Source organism: Trypanosoma rangeli (assembly GCF_003719475.1).
Source record: "Trypanosoma rangeli strain AM80 chromosome Unknown Tra_15.4_contig_00440, whole genome shotgun sequence".
In the NCBI taxonomy this organism is placed as follows: Eukaryota; Euglenozoa; class Kinetoplastea; order Trypanosomatida; family Trypanosomatidae; genus Trypanosoma; species Trypanosoma rangeli.
Window position 1 is genome coordinate 1 of NW_021706185.1, and position 13,608 is coordinate 13,608.

At 58.2% G+C, this 13,608-nt stretch overlaps 2 protein-coding genes across 2 annotated transcripts, besides 13 other annotated features; both read left to right on the top strand.

Moving 5' to 3' along the window:
• The first annotated feature begins 404 nt into the window (after nt 1–404).
• Nucleotides 405–432: a microsatellite.
• A 406-nt stretch (nt 433–838) lies between these two features.
• Nucleotides 839–862: a microsatellite.
• A 14-nt stretch (nt 863–876) lies between these two features.
• Nucleotides 877–936: a microsatellite.
• Nucleotides 937–1,142: 206 nt separating this feature from the next.
• Nucleotides 1,143–1,160: a microsatellite.
• A 58-nt stretch (nt 1,161–1,218) lies between these two features.
• Nucleotides 1,219–1,271: a microsatellite.
• Nucleotides 1,272–1,316: 45 nt separating this feature from the next.
• Nucleotides 1,317–1,338: a microsatellite.
• An 85-nt stretch (nt 1,339–1,423) lies between these two features.
• Nucleotides 1,424–1,464: a sequence feature (GA-rich).
• An 89-nt stretch (nt 1,465–1,553) lies between these two features.
• Nucleotides 1,554–1,588: a microsatellite.
• A 115-nt stretch (nt 1,589–1,703) lies between these two features.
• On the top strand, nt 1,704–2,246 carry TraAM80_08617 (splicing factor 3A subunit 2; the record flags this gene model as incomplete). The annotated part of the gene is made up of 1 exon (XM_029385360.1): nt 1,704–2,246. The coding sequence occupies one exon, from the start codon at nt 1,704–1,706 to the stop codon at nt 2,244–2,246; it is 543 nt and encodes a 180-aa protein (XP_029234792.1).
• A 293-nt stretch (nt 2,247–2,539) lies between these two features.
• Nucleotides 2,540–2,593: a sequence feature (GA-rich).
• Nucleotides 2,594–2,675: 82 nt separating this feature from the next.
• Nucleotides 2,676–2,695: a microsatellite.
• A 50-nt stretch (nt 2,696–2,745) lies between these two features.
• Nucleotides 2,746–2,776: a microsatellite.
• A 106-nt stretch (nt 2,777–2,882) lies between these two features.
• Nucleotides 2,883–2,908: a microsatellite.
• Nucleotides 2,909–2,989: 81 nt separating this feature from the next.
• Nucleotides 2,990–3,034: a sequence feature (G-rich).
• Nucleotides 3,035–3,181: 147 nt separating this feature from the next.
• Nucleotides 3,182–13,606, top strand: TraAM80_08618 (phosphatidylinositol kinase related protein; the record flags this gene model as incomplete). The annotated part of the gene is made up of 1 exon (XM_029385361.1): nt 3,182–13,606. A coding segment is annotated over one exon (10,425 nt), but the record flags the coding sequence as incomplete, so codon positions are not given.
• Between the last annotated feature and the right edge of the window lie 2 nt (nt 13,607–13,608).

Consider the following 13,608-nt stretch of genomic DNA (forward strand, 5'->3'; position numbering starts at 1 on the left):
GTGGTGAGTGCGGGGGAGGGGGGGGGGAGGAAGAAGAAGAAGAAAATATATATATATCAAAATGGTCTGATGTTTTGAATGATGATAATAATACTTAAAAGCAAAACAAAAGTAGATCCGGCGTATGTATGTGTGTGCTTTTTTTTATTGTTGCCCAATGGATGATTGAGTGAGAGACGGCGAGGAGGGAAAAGAACCGGGGTGAAATGTGCGCCGTGGGAGCGGGACTCACGTGGAGGTGGAGGTGGGGGTGCACCGGGGCGAGGAGCGCTCAGTAGCAGCAACCCCTTCTTCCTTAGAGGAATGAGAAGAGGAGGAGTTTAAATGTAAATGTTCTGTTTTTTTTTTTTTTTCTTCTAAGGCACGGCATTTTTTTTTCTTCTACTTTGATTGCCTTTCTGTTCTGTGTCTGTGTGTGTGTGTGTGTGTGTGGGGAGGGGGAGGCTTACGGGCGCCTCTTGCACGTCATGTACGACTGGAGGGGTTCTTTTCCCCTCTTCTCCCGCTCTTTGTTTTGTTTTTTTGTTCTGTTTTCTGTGCACGAGTTTCGTGCGGAAATGTGGCGATGGGACGTCTAGTGCGCGTGACGTTTTTCTGGTTGCGCGTCCGCACTGACTCAGTGGCTTCTCCTCGCATCTTTCTTGCCCGTATTCCATGTCGCTCCTGCGTTGCCTGCCGAAGTGACCGGTAGGGTGCTACACGGTGAGCCTGGCAACGTGGGTGGCTTGTGGGGGCGGCACGGAAGGAGGAATGAGGATTGTGCGGACGGAGGGAACTAACACGTAGACTATAACGCAAGTGAAAAATGTTCAAGAGATGCAGATGGCAAACATGAACTTTATTATTATTATTATTATTATTAACTGAAGCTTCTTCTGTATCTGTGTATGTTTTGTGTGTTTTTGTTTTTGTTTTGCGTGATGCTTGTTGTTTCTGAAGACATGCCGGTGGCTTTTGCCTCTGAAGGCGGCACCCGCGTAGCGATGCCTTTATACTCACGCATACACGTGTAGACGTGTATTCTTCTTTATGCGTGTGTGTGTGCGTCTGGTGGTGGGGGGCGGGGGACGCAGAGGATGCCCGCTGCTGTCTGACGCCATGGGGAGGATTGGGCGTGCAGATCGCCTGCGTGTTTACGCCATTATATATATATATATATAATGTTTGTTTTTTGTCCTTTTCCCTCGCCCCCCACGCTGCTTCTGTTCCTTCAATGCGTTTTTTTTTCTTTCTTTCGTGTTTTGGTTGTTGTTCTTTTGTTTTTTTTTCTTCCTGCGTGCCGTGGCATTTCCGCACACTCCCCCCCATACACAGACATATATATATATATATATATATGTGTGTAGAGGGAGGGGCGTGTGTGTTGTGTGGGGGATGTTTGTGGCGAGGTACCCCTGCCTGAAAGAAATTCAAGGAAATGCGAAGAAGAAGGAGGAGGAGGAGGGGGGGGGGGGGAAAGAAGGAAAAAGAAGCGACCATTTTGTTTTTGTTTTTGCATGCATCCTTCTCTGCTCAGTTCCATTTCTGCGTGCCATGCCTCCGCGATGAGGGTTTTTGTTTGTGTGTATGTGTTTTATTTTTTGTCTGTGCTCCTGCTGCCGTGAAAGTTATTGCCACTGCTTCGCTCTCGCGTCTTTCTTCTACTGCTTCCCCATTGGGCGGCTGCGCGGGGTGTACAGCGAGAGTAAGGGAAGGAAGGAAAGATGTCGTCCGTGAAGGCCCTCAACCCCTCCGTGCAGGCCCGCCGTGACCCGTACTACAAACGTAACCACATGGGCCGCGTCACCTGCACTCTCTGTGATGTCTGCTGCACGGACGACAACAACTTCCTTAAGCACATCGCGGGGAAGACACACCGCACACAGCTGGAACGCATGGAGCGCTACGCACGTCGCGAGGAACGGCTTGCGGTGGAGGAGGAGCTCAGCAGAGAGGCAAGCCGACGCGCGGAGCAGGAAAAGGCGACACGTGAACTGCTGCAACAGCAGCAGGACCCGCAGGGAGGCAGTCGCAGTGGGGCGCCCGGCACCGCCGCCTTTGCCCCGTTTGGCAGACCACAGTTTAATTACTGCACGGAAAATGATCCGGAGTTGTTCCAGACGAAGGTGTGGCTTGAGTTTTTCTTTCCTCAGGCCGCGGCGGGAGTTCGGCCCTGCACCGCTGGCGTTCGGCGCGGGAGCAGGACATGGAACGACCGCCGGATGACAGCGTCGTGTATTTACTCGTGGCGTGTGAGGGGTATGTGACGATTGCCGTTAAATTCCCGTCGAAGCTGCCACGCACCTCCTCCTCAGCAGCGACAGCCGCAAAGGCGATGGCCTCGTACGGGAGTGACGTTGTGGTGACTGCCAGCGATGAGGAGGAGGGACGCTACCACTGCAGCTGGGACCCACTGAAGAAGGTGTACTCACTCTTTTTCATTCTTGGGTGAGAAACACGCGTGGCATGCGTGTACGTGCGCGTGTGTGTGGCTGGCCGACTTCTCACGGCTTCAGTTTGCCTTCTGCCGCCCGCCGTGGCACATTGAAGCGGCGTGACAAGAGGAGAAGCAGAGACGGACAGGCAGAGAGAGAGAGAGAGAGAGAGGGAGAGAACGGGAAGGAAGAAGGGGGGTGGGAGTGCCATTTTGCTCTATACATCCCCGCTTCTTTGGACCGTTCTACTGCGTGTTTTTATGCTGCTGCTGCTGCTGCTGTGTGTTGAAAGCATGAGGGTTTTACTTCTCTCACTTTCTGTTTGTGTTTGCTTCATTGTTTTTCTTTCTTCTTTTCTTCTTTGGTTTGCTCCTGCCCTCGCTCTTGCCGCAACCTTATCCTCTTCTTATTCTTTTTTTTTGGGTTTTCTCTCACACCCCCACACCCCGTCACGCAAGCACGTCCAATACACACACACACACACACACACACACGTGCTTTTCAACGTCTTGCGGATTCCCCCCGTAACACCACAGCAGTAGCGGCGGGAGGATTGCAAGGGTGTGCGTGTGTGTGGGAGAGGAAGAGGGAACGAGGGAACGTGACAAGGAGGGAGGGAGACCCTCAGAGAGGGGGATAAGTGGAAGTCAGGGAGTGAGGTCCCACAGAGGCATAGACGGCACAACAGACCGGCAGACAAAGAGGGAGGGGAGGCACTCAGCGAGGCCACGCGAACGCACGGAGGAGGCGAGGTGCAGAGAAGGGGGATGACATCACGGGCGAACAAACCGGCATTATTCACGCCGTCGTCGGCTCCGCTTGGCTTCTTTAACGCTCCAGACGCTTCTGCCTTGTCTGCCTCCGTCGCGGTAGGTGACAAGGCGACGCTTAAAGCACGACTGACGGCAATCGTCAACGATGTGCAAATTCCGAACCCCAAGGAGGCGCAGAAGTCCCTCATGGATCTCCGCGCGTTTCTCGACGCGGTGGCAGAGCAGAACGGCACCCACGTCCAAAACATATTTGGCCAACACGTGATAAACAACATTCTTTCTGTGGTGCTGGACAGTGTGGTGCGCCCGGCACTTATGCAGTACTGCAGCGCCGCAGGGAAGCTTCGGCCAGTGACAAGTCGCTCAGCACTGCGTGGGGCGCCCGCTGTGCCGCGAAGGCGGCTGGATGCGTCATCGCTTGCCCTCTCCGCCGCTTTGGTCGCGGAGGGGGAGTTGGATGCATTTAGGAGCAACAAGGCGAAGAAGCTTCGCACAGAGGTGGTGCGGCCGTGGCGAACGCTCATAGAAACGCTTCATCACAACCTGTCCTCATCGCTGATGCTTGGGCCAACGTCCACGGCACTCGGGGTGTCCGGCAACAGCGACAGTGAGGAAGCATACATGGCAGCGGCGGCGGCAAACCGTGGGAGACAAGGCGGCAATACTGATGAGTCTGCCGCTGAGAACTCGCTTGAGGGGCCGTGGATGACGTCCGCGACGGCAGCAAATAGAACTGGGATGTCTGCCTTGGCGGGTTCGCATTTAACGCAACAGCTTTGGAGGAGGGCGCCGAATCATACCGCATTGCCGTTGCTGTGGAAGAACGCTGTGCCACTCCTCTCTCTCACCCGGCATGCGTTGGAGGTGCTGCAGTCGGAGGTGCTGGTGACCGTCTGCGGTCACGAGTACGCCCAGTTACTACTGCACCTTTTCCTATTTCACGGCTACCTGTCCAATTTGCAGCCGGCAGTGCTCATGGAACTGTTCCTGCGACTCCTGGAATTGCTAGAGAGGACCGTGTATGAATCGCAAAGCACAGATGCCCTCGCCACCACCTCCGCCGTGACTGCTGCCGTAGCCACAAGCAGCACATCCTCTCCGTCGGCTGCAAGGCCACTTCACTCTGAGGCTGGCAACAGCAGCAGCAACAACAACAACAACAACAACAACACGAGTCGTGGCGTTAAGGAAAATGTGGCGGACGAGGTTCATCATCCGCCTGTGGAGCAGGGCACAATGTATGCGGCGCTGCTGGTTCAACTTCTCCGTGCCCCGCAACTGCTGAGCGCCTTCACGCCGTGCGAGGATGGGGCGACGATGTTGGTGGTGGCACCCACAGCACATACGGCGACGATTCCGTGCATGATGCAGCGGCTAGTGCGACTGACGATGCAGCGGCATATGCGTCCGACGAGTGCGTTACGTCTTGAGACGCATTTGCTTGTGGCCGTGAATCTTCTTGTTTCCGTGGCCCGGGACGACTACCCGTTGGCCTCGGCCACACCCTTGGAGCTGGTGAGGCTGCTTTGCCACCTTTACTACGCCACAACCCGCCGGGACGGCTGGCGCATGGAGGCACTGACGCTCATGACAACACAAATCTGTGTCTGCTTCTCCGCCGTCCTGGGACAGAGCGTGCGAGCCGACATTGCACGTCACCGGCCGCGTGGGGTACGCTACGCGCGCGGGGCGGTGCCAGAAGATGGAACGGCTGAGAGTACAGACACAGACCCAAGTGGCGGCACGAGGGAAACCATAGCACGGGCAGGCCACCCCGTTCAAGTGTCTCCGTCTTCTCTAACGCTGTTACATGAAACTGTGATGCCTTTCATGCTGCAACTCTTTACCGTTGTCCGCAGTGAGTTTAGTCACGTTTCTCGTCGTGAGCTGTTTCACTTTCCATGTCCACCGCTCGCCCCGCTCTTTGACTTTGGAGCCGTCGTGCTGTACCTTGCGTGCGCCACACATGATGCCTACGTGACCCTCCCCTCTTCATCATCGTCTGGCGTCGTGCCTGCTTCGACGACGACGACGACGACGACGACAACACCGACGGTAAACGATGATGCCTCCTTCAAGGTTGGTGTTTGGCAGCAACAAGAGCAGAAGGGCGTGAAACGAGCACGCGAGGAGGACGATGAGGCTAGTAGGCGAATAGGAGAGGCCTTGAGATGCAAAACACGGCCCACTCCGCTTCAACCGGGGGAAACACTGCTACAGTTGTTTCGCTCGCTTTTCTTCTTGGACAGCATGCGTGACGAAGCAACAACTCGGGAAACGGCGACGAGGTCAGAGAGAGATGGTGTCGCTAACGTCACAGGGGCAGAGAAGCGGGATGCAGATTGCCTGTTGCGTGTGAGTGCAGCAGCAGGTGGATCACTTAGCGCCGCCGCGGTGCAAGAACTTGTCAAGGACGGCTCGCTTTTTATGCTGCATCTGCTTGCACAGCCTGGAGCGACACTCGGGTGCAGTGAGCGACAGTGTACACTACTAGTGGAACACGGTGTTCTTCCGCTTTTCCCCTACTACGGTGCGAGGCTGGAAACACTACTACTCGCGGTGCTTCTCGCCATCGCTCCGCGGGCGTCGTTCATGTGTCAGCGGGATGTTTTTCGCTGGCTTGTCCGTCGCTACATGCCGACGGTGGCCACCCAGCGCGATGATGAGAGCCAGCCGAAGGAGCAGGTGTACCGTCTACTTTCCTTGCTTCTGGGACACGGTGTTGTAGGACAATGGCCGTTGTTGGTGTGCGGCGACGAGCGTGCCAGGCTGCAGGCCGCGGCCCACTTCAGCGCCATTACCGCAAGAATTCGTGCCGTTTTGTACGGCGCAGCAAAAGCGGCATCAACAACAGTCGCCAACGCCCAGCAAACGACGACAGGCTTGCCACCTGCAATGATGGCCTCGTTGATTGCGGCGGCGACGGGTGGGCATAGAGCCAAGACCGGCCTCTCCACGGCGCTCTTCATGTCAATGCTGCAGTTTTTGTCCCTGTACCACCACTACGGCGCAGCCTCGACTGAGATCCTTACTGCTCAGCAGAATGCGGAGAAGAAGAAGGAGCGCCTGTGGCACGCTGACCGCCCCAGTGCCAATCACACCGCCACCACCGCCGTCTTGCAGGAGCATTATGCAATGGAGCTCCCCTTAACGGCGATGCATCTTTCAACAGGGGTGGAGTTTGTGATATCCGGCGTGTCACATGCCGTTTGCTTCTTTCCGCACGACGAGGGCGTCGTCTGGTGTCATGACACTGACACTGCTGCCGCCGCTTCGACGTGCGCCGCCGCGTTTCTGCAGGCCCTTCACTGGGTGGAGGAATTTGTACTTGCCGCCTCTCTCACCGTGACCGAAAATGAATTGGGGTGGCAGCACTCACTGACGGCGGGGGGAGCTGCAAGTGAGGCCGCCAAGGGCACAAAGCCGCTTCGTGGGCATGGCGGTGACAAGACTGCGGCTTCGGTGCAGCGTATGAAACGGCTTTTGGCAAGGTCTCATCACACCATGGATGCAGCATTCATTGCACCCGAAAAACACGTGCCCACTGCGGTGTGCGAGGCGGCAGAGGGACACTGGCTACTGCTGCATGAGTTTCTTGTCTCTTCCACAGAGGCATCACTGACGGGGATTGAGGCTGCGCGAGCGGAAGCCGGCGACGTCGACAACGACAGCGGCGGAGGAGAGGAGGCGGATGACTCGGAGTTATTCTTGGGGCGACTGCGTCGTGGCGATATACCACTAGGCTTTGTGGAAGTACTCGCGGGGGAGGTGGCGCGTGCCATTGGGGAAATGGCGGAGCGCTCAAAAATGGTTGGGACCGCAACTGTAGATTTGACCGGGGCATCCGCGTTGCAGCAGCAGCAGCAGCCACAGCGGCGTGAAGTGGACGAGGACGCGGTGGCGACGGCGCATCGGACGCTCTGTCTACATACCGTGCAGCTGATGCATTTACTACTGCGCCTCTTTCGGCTTGGTGTTTGGCAACTCCCGCTGGGGCCCCGTTCACGCCCAAACGTTGGTGTTGAGGGCCCAAATACTGACATGAACCGTAATACTGATAGTAGTATCAGCCAACGGAATGGGAAGGGCTCTAATGAGGCTGAGGAGGATGATCTCTGCGTACTGGCTGACACACCCTATGCGCAGTTGTTTGATCATCCTGTGTCTACACTGCGCCGGTTGTCCCCCGAAGGGCAATTGTACTATGCCGTGATGTGGATCTGTCGACATCTTTCCACCCGACTACTGCTAGGCTCTGTTGTGCGGGATCGTGTGCTGATGCGGGCACTGTTGATTCTTGTCCATGATGTGGGCATGGTCCTGCTGTCGCAATCCTTTGCGCTGTGGGAGCCGAGGCAAGTAGTACTGTCATTTGCAGGCGTCGTCTGTCGTCGTGCGCTGGACGAGGGTGTTGTGAAGCTTGCAGCATGGACACCAACGAATGCGACATCCGCAGACGCTGTGGCGGCCGTTCATGCGACCATGCAGTTAAGCTGCAGTTTGCTCAGTGCCATTCTTACGTGTGTGCGCCGAACACGCGTGTTGGCGGCATCTACCGATCCACTAGTGGATCCAGGGCGTGTCACAGCCGTCATCGTCAATATTCTCGAGAAGGATGGTCTAATCCCCGCCGCGAAGGCTGGGCTGAGCCACGGCAGTGAGCATCTCTCGAGTAGCACACGTACGACAGGGATCCCCGCCCCCCATGACGTTCTCAAACTGAATCCTTTTCTTCCTTTTTCACTGGCCGTTGTGGATGACCTGCTGGGGCTGTTGCAGGTGTTGCATGAGTCCTACGACGACGCACAGGCGCGGCAGGTGGCGCGTCAGCTGCGTGAGACGCTCTTTGCACGTTACCGATACGGTCTGGCGGAAAGCATTTTTGCGAGCTTCAGCCACTACGCGCCACTGCACCGCGCTGCCGCGTCTCACTTGGTTGCTGAGATGGGGAATGACGAGGAGGAGGAGGAGGAGGAGAATGAGGTCCCAATGGGTAGGCAGGCAACTGGGGGGTGTCACACGCGAGAGAGACGCGAGAAGAAGGGAGAACGAGGTGCCAGCGACGACAGACTTCGTGAAGAAGGGCGGCTGCTCGAGACATTTGTGGATCAATTGACAGATGTCTCACGGAGTGATATGCCGGTGTTGACGCCGCAGTTGCAGTGTGCGGTGTTGTCCGGTATTTACGGTGTCTTGTTTCGCTGCGATGCACTGGTGGCGGAGAAGCTTGGAAAGTACCTCTTCTCGTTCCTTTCCATCAAGACACCATACGTCGTCCGACGGCACACGGCGTTGCATGTGCGGTGGCTGTTTCGTCGTTTTACCTCTCAGACGTACGTTGTTTTGCAGGAGCTGCTGTATCGTGCACGGGAGGGCATTGCATCGATAAGTCCCATGCACGCTGCTACGAGCTTGCGTGCTCTTGGTGAGGCGGCACATGCGGCGCCGACGCTTGAGGCAGACATCATCTGCACTCTGCTGGAGTGTTGGGCGACGCAAGGCTTTGCCCATAAAGGTCTGCTGTTGGAGTGTCTTGAGTTGATTGGGAACTACGCAGGGACACGCGAGCGGGGTCTTGCCGCGGCTGGAGCGACGGGAAGTCGGACAGGGATGAACTCGCAGCAGCTCTGCCACTACCACTGTGAGCGACTACTGTTTGACTGGCTCTGGTGCCTGGGCCATCCCATGGAGGCATTTCCTGTCGTCTGCTTTGGCTACACCGGGCTGCCGCAGATGTGGCGGGAGCTCATGCCAACCCTGGTTCCCCTGGCGCTGCTGTGCAGCTCAAGACGCGGTGAGGCGGAGGAGGCGTCTGTCTTTCTTCACCCCAGTGATCTGCTTTGGCGGCTGGCCGCGTGCCACACTCACGCTGGGGACGCGATGTCCACCGCCGCACGGACGCGGGAGTCGCTGGTGAGATGTGTGCGGGCTTACTTTCCAGATGTTATGGCGCGTCTGCTTGTCTTTGCGGCACTGGCGAGGCGCCGCAGTGGCGGTGACAGGGGCGGGGAGGAGTCGCGGGAGGTGGCCGAGGCCGCCAGTCTCGCACTGGAGTGGCTGCGGTCAACCTTCTCGACGGAGTACGCACCACTCGTTCACCGCCACGCGGATGCCATCTTGTGTCGGTTTGTGGGCCTCGTGGGCACCATGATGCCGCTGGTACGGGTGCGTCCCTTGCAGGAGGCGGTGGCGCTCCTCTGCGACATCGTTGCCACTGCCGCCGCGCCTCCGGCGTCGCCGCCCGTGATCGCTGCGGGCAACAAGGTGGAAGCTGACACCCATCCGTATCTGTCGCCACTGTGTACAAGGACGGCCGTCGATCGCTTCTTTGCCGGCGAGGGCGGGGACCATGCGTACGTGCTGCTGCAGCAACTTTACTTGGGCCTCACGCGCGAAGTCCACCGCGGACAGAGGCGTGCGATGCTTGCACTGCTACTTGAACACATTGTGAGGCGGTGGTGGAGCTGCGAGCTCCTTCAACGCGTACCACACATTCTCCATACGGTGCTGCGCCTCTGTGGAAATCTCCTCATGACGTGTGTCGACGCCCGTCCACATACGTGTAATGTTCTGCTCTATGCCTGGACAAGCGCGGTGGTGCCGGTGAGAGCCACCTCCCCCGCATTCTCAGCGCGGCTTTTTGCTGCGGATGAAGTGTTTATTTCAACCGTCATGTTAGCTCTCGCGGAGGAGTCGCGGGTTGTTGCCTCCACGTGGGTCGCCATCTGCCGCGCAGACACCGCGCTGGAGCGGCAGGACTGGCACTTGAAACATCCGAGTTGCACCGCGGAGGAGGTTGTGCCGAAGGAAGAGGGGAAGACGCATGAAGTGCGTGTCACTCTGCTGGGAGCTCAGGAAGCGGAAGCGGAAGCGGAGGAGGAACATCACAGGCATCGTGGTGCAACGGGCGGGGGTAAAGAAGGTACAGGCGCCCAGCCGCAGAAGAGGGATGACGCAACGCTCAGCCTGCATGAAGCCATGCAGCGGGTGACACATGTATTACCGTTATTGAAAGGCACCGTGCTTGTCTCTGGTGCACCCGCCTCGTCCTTTTACACGGATGCCGCGGCCGCTGTAGATCGTGCCCGTCCTGCCTTTATCCACCTCATACGAGCTCACCTACACGAGGATGCAGAGGCGGAGGAGGAGCAGCTGCGGCGAGGGTTACCTTCCGCAGCAGCGGTGCAAGCCGTGTATGAGGTGTGCTGTCGTGCGGTTCAGATTTTGTTGACGTTGGTGTGCGCCGACGACGAGGCCACCGCCACCACCGCGACGACGGGTGGTGCGACCACGGCTGCTAAGCTGTCACAGGCAGCAAGTCGGGAGCTGCAGGTCAGCGCATTTCGTTTGTTGCGTGCATTGTGCTGGTGCTTTATTGGGGCAGGTGCCGAGGGCCACGTGGATGCCCTCTTGTGCCCTGTTGGCGCCATGCAGGCGATGTTGCAGGAGTGCCCGCTGGACGAGATGCTTCATCGCATGTATCGTCAACAAATGGAGCAGTTGTACCGTCTTGCCTTTGACGCGGATGCCTACGTTGCCCAAGTTGCTTCCACCACGCTGCGTGGCTGGCTGTGCGGCACCACCGCCGACAAGGACGGTGGTGGCGCCGCTGAGCACGGGATGAATGGAGTTTCGGAGGGTGCGGGCAACTCCACCAGAGCTGTTGCTGCGGCGTCTAACGGTAATCGCCGCCGTGGCGCCGGTGATGAGGGCAATCTCATTAAACGAGCCCTAGAACTCATGCAAAGTGATGCGAGGCAAAACGAGGATGCGGAGCAGGAAATACCAGCGGCAGCGGCTCCCAGACGCCTCAAGTACGATGGTGTCGAAGGCGATCATCTTTCGTCGAGTATTTGTCTGACGGACATTCTCCCATTTCATCGATGTCTGGTTGGTGTTCCGCCGTGCACGCATGCGATGCCTCCAGAAGAAGCAGTGCTGAGTGTGGCCTCGTTGCTGGATGACGTCGTGTGGGACACCTTGACCGTACACGAAGATGAGTCACAGTTTCCGCGTCTTTTCCTTGTTGCCTTCATCCGGCAGTACAACTTGCACCACCGCTTCTCTATCGTCGCTACGCTGCTCCGCCACCTGCTGCTGCGCCCTGTTGCCGGCAGAAGTGGCAGTCTGATGCGGTTTATCGAGAGTTTGCTGCCCATCCTGCTGCTACACGCAATGCTGCTGCGGGAGAGCGAGACGCAACGTTCGCAGCGTGCCGCGTGGTCGCGAGCGCTCGAGACGCATCTCTTTCAACAGGCGTCTCGGTTTCGGCATACAGCTCGGCTATTTTTACGGGCACTAAACGTCTGTCATTCGGTGTTGATGACGGTTGTGCGGAGTCACGGGGTGCGGTCGGAAAGCTCTGAGAGCTTCCCGTTTTCACGGGCGTCGCCGTCGGAGTTGGAGGCCGTTGCTGCGGTACTGACGTTCCCACTTTTTGTGCGCAGCGACTACGGAGACCTTCCGGAGGTGTCGGACGTGCGGGAGTCCTACTGGCTGTCGGATGTCAACCCACTTGTCCTGGCGTCCGCTGCGGTGGCCTGCCACGAACCGCACCTCGCCGTGCTGTTTACGGAGCTCAGCGGGGAGTCCCTGCTTGGGCGCCGCAAAGGCATCCCCTCCGCCGCAATGACGGTTGTTGGCCAGCCCAAGTGCTCTGTCTTGTTTCCTGCCAAGCAACAGCCCTCTTCGCGCGGAGATGCGTCGGCAGAGGGTCCTAGGCGGAGACTCCGCGGGGATGCGGCGGAGGCTGCCATGACAGAGCGACTCGCCACGTACCGCGCAGCCGTCTACGCCGTTCTTGTCGATGTGGAGACCACGTTGCGCTTCCGTGGCCTGAATGACAACGCCGGGACAGTTGTTGCTGCCAACAGCGGCAGTTGTGGTGGCATGGGCGGTGGGGGAGAAAAGGATGCCGCTGCTCTAGTTGGGGCCGCCACTGTGATGCGGACCATTGACAACGGTGGGGCCGAGGATGCGTCCATGTCACCCTGGGAGGAGGCATTTTTTCTGCAACATCCGGTGCGACTCATTGAGCGTGAAAAGAACTGCGAAAATTGGCCCGCGGTGCTGCTTCTACTCGATCGCATTGAGAACGCCATGACGTCGGCGCACGTCTCTGCAGGAGTTCGTATCCAGTACAATGGCAGCGGGTTTTCCAGCGCCCGCCTGTTGGTGGAGAAGGCAAATGCGCTGCTGCAGCTGGGGGCGGCTGATTCTGCACTTCAGATGCTTTCGGCGGCGTTGAAGCGGCAGGTTCGCACATCCTTCCTTGCCGCTGGTGCTGAGAAGTGGGGCAACCACGCGGTCAACGAGGAAACGGAAGAGGCGGCGGAGGATTACCTTTTACGGCTACGCTCGGCACTGGCAGCCACCCTCTGGCGTCTCGGTCGCTGGGATGTAGACTGCCTTGGGGAAGAAGAGCCGCATCTGCGTCACCAGCGGGATCTAGGGCAGCTTCTGCCGTCCCTCATCTCGGTCGACGAGGGGATTTTTTTTGCCATGCGCGCGATACACCGCGGTGAACACCACAACGTGCGACGGTGGACCACGCGGGCGCTGCAGCGATTGGTCTGCCAGTTTGATGCGACGAACTGGTTCCAGCTAATGTTGCAGGCAGAGGCCCTGCACGATATTGAGGAGAGCGCTGACCGTTTCTTGCGTTTGCCCGCTTCCCCCGCCGTGGGGGATGGGGGTTCAGCGAGGCAGCAACCGCCACCGCCGTGGGTGCACGCGTCGTTGGCCCACGTACGTGCCCCGTACCGGGATCTGGAGCTGCTGGATAGTGTGCATCATCGCCTGTGTGTGGTGCACCAGCAGCCGCAGTGGTGGCTCGCGCACCTGGAGAACAGCAGTGCGCGTGCCCTGCGCGGTAACAGAGCCGCACTGGTGCATCAATGGCTCTCCGCCTACGCGGAGTTTAGTGAACCTTCCGACAGACAAGGCAGCAGGGGCCGAGAACTGCAGCAGCCGCAGCGCGTTCCTTCACCTCAAGGTGGTACAATGTTTGAAAACTTGACCACCGCACAGGAGTTACCTGCCATGGCCTTTCTCGCACTTGTACAGGCACGTGCAGAGTTTGTGAGTGGCCGGCCGCATCGTGCGATTGCGATTCTTCAGAACACGGAGCAGACTCCGTTGGCTGCCACTGCGGTGGGGCATGGATTGCCCTTCCCGATGCCGGCGAATGCGTCGCAGATGCCGGCGGTGGTGCATCAGCTTGTCGTATGGGTCAGAGAGGCTCGGCTTGTGCCGCTTTCGCAACTTGTACGCGATCCTTTCCTTTTGTCGTCTGTCAAGAACGATCGCAGCGGTGTGTGTTGCCTGCAGCTGGCCCGTTTGTGTCACGCTTTGGTGCGCGACATCACGGTACGCCTGCAGAGCGAGGAGTACCGCAAACTTCAGGAAAGTATTGAGGCCTC